This window comes from Clupea harengus, chromosome 9 (assembly GCF_900700415.2).
Source record: "Clupea harengus chromosome 9, Ch_v2.0.2, whole genome shotgun sequence".
Taxonomy (NCBI): domain Eukaryota; kingdom Metazoa; phylum Chordata; class Actinopteri; order Clupeiformes; family Clupeidae; genus Clupea; species Clupea harengus.
The window spans coordinates 9543658-9548924 of record NC_045160.1 but is presented as its reverse complement, the minus strand read 5'-3'; the positions used below and the strand labels follow the sequence as shown (position 1 = coordinate 9548924).

Sequence of the window (5267 nt, the reverse complement as noted above, 5' to 3'; positions counted from 1 at the left end):
AGCTATTGCAATAGTTAGTTGTTATAATAGTAAATAACTGATGTGAATACATACATAATAACAGTGTTGTATAGTAACGAAGTAGAAATACTTCGTTACTGTACTTAAGTAGTTTTTTTGGGTATCTGTACTTTACTACTTATATTTCTGTTTACTTTTACTTCGCTACATTTTGCAAAGAAAACTGATACTTTTACTCCGATACATTTCCCCTGAAACCTTCGTTACTCGTTACAAAATCAAATCATCTTTAGAAAAAAAATTAATCATGAGAGTGATGAGACCAACGTCGGAGACTGTGTGGTAGAACACAGACTGCGCGCAGGTTTGGCGAATCAATGGTCCTAGGATTGGACGAGGGCCGTTATAGGGAGGAGTTTCGCTAACGGTCAATTGCAAACAAGTGCTCTCAAAGCCCGCGGTTTTTTGATTCCCACTACATACAATGACTGATTTCGTGATGGAAGCAGACATGGAAGCTACTCCCTCAACAAGCTACGGCGACGAAGACCAACACCCCTGGCCATATTTGCAAGACATGTTTAAATATGTTGGAGTGAACGATTCTTCTACTTCATATCGGATGAAATGCCTCCTATGCCTACCTAAAGCTACAGAGATATTGGCCTTCAAGAACTCCCCATCCAACCTCAGGAAACACATTGAGGTAAATTACGATTAATTCCATGAGTCGCAAAGTTAATGTTTAGTTATCATAATTAGCATAAACCTGTTCAAATATCTAGCAGTTTCCCCACAGGATTGGAGTATATCTTTGGTGGGGGGGGGGGGCATTAGCCTGCTGGCCGTTTCCACATAAGCTTTATTCTTCCCGCTCTTATTGGGAATGAATGGAGGTGATATCCCGTCTGTTGAGCAAGAAACCACTTCTGCCGCGCTTTCAAAGTTGGTGATTGTAAAGGTGTAACATAATAATAATAATAAATATGCACTCTTCATTCAGAAGAATCTCAGGGCCTCATTTACTAACAGGATTGCGCCCGTTTCAGGTGTAAAATAGCAGGTAAAAACCTAAAACCGTATTTACGAAGGTGGCACACTTTAGATTACCGCTGCTGGGAGGGTATAAGGGAAAGTGGGTGTTCGTTGCAAACGGATGGGAGGTGATGCTACATTTGAAAACTGGAGTTGTAGCGTGGACAGGGCAGGGGCAACTGACATTTTCAGTTAGGTTTGCTTGAACTATGGGTGAAAATACGGTTTAAAGTAAACTATACAATAAAGCGTGATCGAGCAGCTAGCTGGTGGGACAATTTTGTATATGCCTATATTAAATGATATATCAAATATAAACATTTAAAAAAAAATAACATTTCTGATGTTCGTATTTTTCAAATTTCTCGCAGGCACATAGTTTTTTATTTAGCAGCTGATATGTCATGCTGAAACACCTCTTGTTTCATTACTAATACATAATTAGGCGCACTTTACGCATCTCCTCCCATCTCTTTGAGACGAACACCCACTTTCCCTTATACCCTCCCAGCAGCGGTAATCTAAAGTGCGCCAATTTAATTAATGTTTGTTCATCGTTGCAATCGTTGTTGTGTTTATTTGAAATAAATATAGCCTTGCAGCCCAAAATACAGGGGAATTTGGGCGATTTGTATGCACAAAATGATGTTTCCGTTTGAAAATTGGAATTCCGTTTCAAAGGCTTCATTCCGCGAATTCCGTCCGTTTTCCGTTATCGCGGAAAATCATTGGCCCTACTACCCGTTTGAACGAGTACCAGTAGACCGCGGGGCCTCGGGAGAGGCAGACCGCATTGGTTTTTCAATGAAAGCTCAGCTCCTTCTGAGGAGAGCGGATAGATTTGTGTTGCATCTCGAATATAATAATATTAATATTGTCATTGATAAACCGGTGCGGTTGTAAACTGTCGTTCCGCTGCGAGGGCCAGCCCGACATGCCCGAATACACCTGTACAAATGCAAATGAAATTTCCACTCAAAATGCTGACAAAAGTTTGATTAACAATTTCCAACGCAGCCTCCATTGGTGCGCCATTAGAAGTTAAACACACTATTAAACATATTTGTGGACAGTTTTAATAATAAAAACAAAAATAATTGGATGTAGGTTTGTATAATAAAAATGAATAGTAATAATAGATAAACTTGAATTTCATAATTTGTGTGTTCCATTTCTGACCACTGGTTAGTTCTAGATTCTTTTGATGTACATTTCAGTAGTTTGCATATATATGTAAAGAGGTAAACCTTAATAATCTTTGAACCTAACATGATACGTAGCACCATGGGGCTTGGACTATTGTCAATCTATTAGCCTATCTATTTTAATCTAAAGTGGAAGCAAAATGATTTCCTCAAGCATAGCCTCCATTATTTATGAAATGGTAAAAAAAAAAACATAGATGTCTGCTAATGAGGTGACACAGTAACACAGGCACTGGATGCAAAATACCGTGCGCTATATGCGGTTTGGCAAAGGCGCTGATTGCGCTGCGGTCGCAATGTTAGTAAATGAGGCCTCAACATGACTTTTTATATGTCTGCATCAAAATCGCCCAAATTCCCCTGTATTTTGTCCTGCAAGACTGTATTTATTTCAAATAAGCACAACAAGGATTGCAAGGATGAACAAACATTAATTAAAACAAAAAACAAAAAACATTGAGAAAATGTAACCTCTGTGTTGAACTCCGCTCCGGCTACGCCCCCCTGTTCAACAGTTGACGCTACAGCCTGTCACATTAAATCTTCCCAATTGCCTGCAAATAATGTTTTTTTAGTCTTCTGTTCTGTTGATGGCTGGCAAACAACAATCTTAGAAGGTTTGGGTCACTTGTGGCACATATTATTTACTCATTTTAAGCTATCAATCTACCTCAAGGTGAAAAAAATGAGCCGAAACAGGGGAAAAACGGAATTCACCAAATGTGAAACGGAAAACGGAAAATCATTGGCCCTAGATGTAATAAGGATGGGTTCATCCTGTTAAGTTAAGATTTCGACTGTTTAATGTAATATGGATGAGATATTAAAGTGTTAGAGATGTCACAAGCTAATCTGCTATATAAGCGCTGCACTGCAACTGAACTTGCTACTTGACAGCCATTGATTTTTCTTACTACAACCCCTAGGCGGAATACCGCATATGTGGAAACGGCTAGTTACGTTTTGAACCGGGTTGGAGTCGGAGATGCATGCAGGTGTGTGTAGCAAGTGGGGCTAGCTAAAGTTGTTATGCTTACAAAATTTATTTTTCTCACTGTTTCAGAGAAAGCATGTACACCAACTTAAAAAATATGGAGAGCTGACATCAGCAAAGAGGAAAAGGACTACTGAGACTCCCTCCACCAGCAAGCAGACGACATTAGTCAACACCTTGACTGTGTCTCAGAGGTCCATTGACAAAGCTGTTGTGAAATATGTGGTCCAAGGGCTCCAGCCATTTTGTGTTGTTGAACAAGAACCATTTCGAGATTTTGTGAAGGAACTGCAGCCTAATGCAAAAATGATGACGAGGCTGACCCTGCGCTCAATGATTGATGACGCCGCCAAGGGAATGAAGAAGGCGGTGACTGAGGCCATGAGGGGAGTTGACCATATCGCCACCACCACCGACTGCTGGTCTGTCAGAAGGCGGAGCTTCATTGGTGTTACTGCCCATTGGATTGACCCTGACAGTCTTAAAAGATGCTCAGCAGCCCTAGCCTGCAAGCAACTCAGGGGTTCGCACACTTTTGATGTGTTGGCAAACGCCCTGAATGACATTCATTCTGAGTTCGAAATTCGTGATAAAATTCAGAGAACGACCACAGACAACGGCTCCAACTTCATTAAAGCGTTCCAAGTTTTTGGTGAAGATGAAAACAATAATGTATCCCCACCAGAAGAGGATCAAGAGGATCAAGAGGATCAAGAGGGGGGTGAAGAAGTGGAGTATGTTGACGTGTCGGCTCTTCTAAATGAAGATGACGGTTTGGAATTCCAGCTCCCAAAACACCAGCGCTGTGCTTGTCACCTACTCAACCTAATAGCTACGGTTGATGCCCAGAAAGCAACCTCCAATGAGGCATACAAGAAAGTGTACCGTTCAACATTTGGCAAGTGTAATGCACTTTGGAACAAGTGTGGAAGATCCGCACTTGCAGCCGAAACTGTTGAAGATGCTTGCTCCCTCCAACTGCTGCGCCCGAATGCTACCAGGTGGAACTCCTTGTTCCTGGCAGTGGAAAGACTGTTGAGGATCATCAAAGACAAGGGAGGGGGGCCATCAGAGTCATCTGCACAGACCTAAAGGTTCCGATGTAAGTAAGAATTATGTATGTTTTATTATTTAATCATAATTTAACCTTTTTGTTGAATCTGATGAAATGGTTATATAGTGTTATAAAACGGTGTTGTTGTTGTTTTTTTTCATTACAGGTTCAATCCAGCTGAACTCGCATTTCTCATAGAGTATGCCACTGTCATGAGCCCAGTCGCCCAGGCAACCAACATCTTGCAGGAAGAGGCAAATGCCCAGATGGGGTGGCTACTTCCAACAGTCAACCTGCTGACCGCCAAACTTGACAGAGCCAAGTTGCCACTGAAGTACTGCAAGCCTTTGGTGGATGCTCTACAGGTGGGAATGAAGAATCGTTTTGGCCACATGTCAGTAGACCCTGAGTTGATAGCAGCTGCGATTCTTCTTCCGAAATTCCGAACAACTTGGACCAAGGATGATGCCACAATCAGAATGGGTAAGACAGCATGGGGACAGTGAAAAATAAGTGTATGGGTGTACATTTTGACTCTTTATAATATTGGCAAATCCACAAATCAATTATGGATGCATGGACAGTGCATGAAACTAAATGTATGAACCTCAAATTAAAGAAAACTATTTAGTACAAAACCTTAGGTTGGGGTCATGAAGTGTTAGAAAGTTGTATTAATCCTATCATTTATATTTTCACTCTCACTATATTTCAGGAATGGACTACATCAAGCAGCACATGGAAGAACCCTCCCTGCAGCTAGGTGATGCCACCAGGTCCAGTTCATCTGATGAAGATGACTTCTCTGCCCTGCAGTCGTCTCATGCACAAGACAGCACCAAAGAACTAGATTGATACTTGGCCTGTTCAGCAGATCACATGAACTTGCTGAAATCCTTCCCAACTGTGCTCAAGCTGTCTGTAAAGCTGAACACACCTCTACCTGCCTCAGCGGCCTGTGAAAGGCTATTTAGCATCGCAGGACTAGTCTTCAGCCCAAGAAGAGCGAGACTGAATT

General features: G+C 41.5%; 1 protein-coding gene across 3 annotated transcripts; it reads left to right on the top strand.

Moving 5' to 3' along the window:
- Positions 1–368: 368 nt before the first annotated feature.
- On the top strand, positions 369–5035 carry LOC116221811. Of its 3 annotated transcripts, none has more exons than XR_006152574.1 (3): positions 369–667; positions 3265–4732; positions 4965–5035. XR_006152574.1 is itself a non-coding variant. In XM_031573283.1 (3 exons), exons 1-2 carry the CDS (start codon positions 446–448, stop codon positions 4285–4287), a joined length of 1245 nt encoding a protein of 414 aa, XP_031429143.1. In that variant the 5' UTR covers positions 369–445; the 3' UTR covers positions 4288–4297; positions 4416–5004. The 3 variants fall into 3 exon arrangements, 2 of the variants coding, with proteins under 2 accessions (XP_031429143.1, XP_042564616.1); XM_031573283.1 differs by having other exon boundaries at positions 3265–4297; positions 4416–5004; XM_042708682.1 differs by having other exon boundaries at positions 3265–5004.
- The last annotated feature ends 232 nt before the right edge of the window (positions 5036–5267 follow it).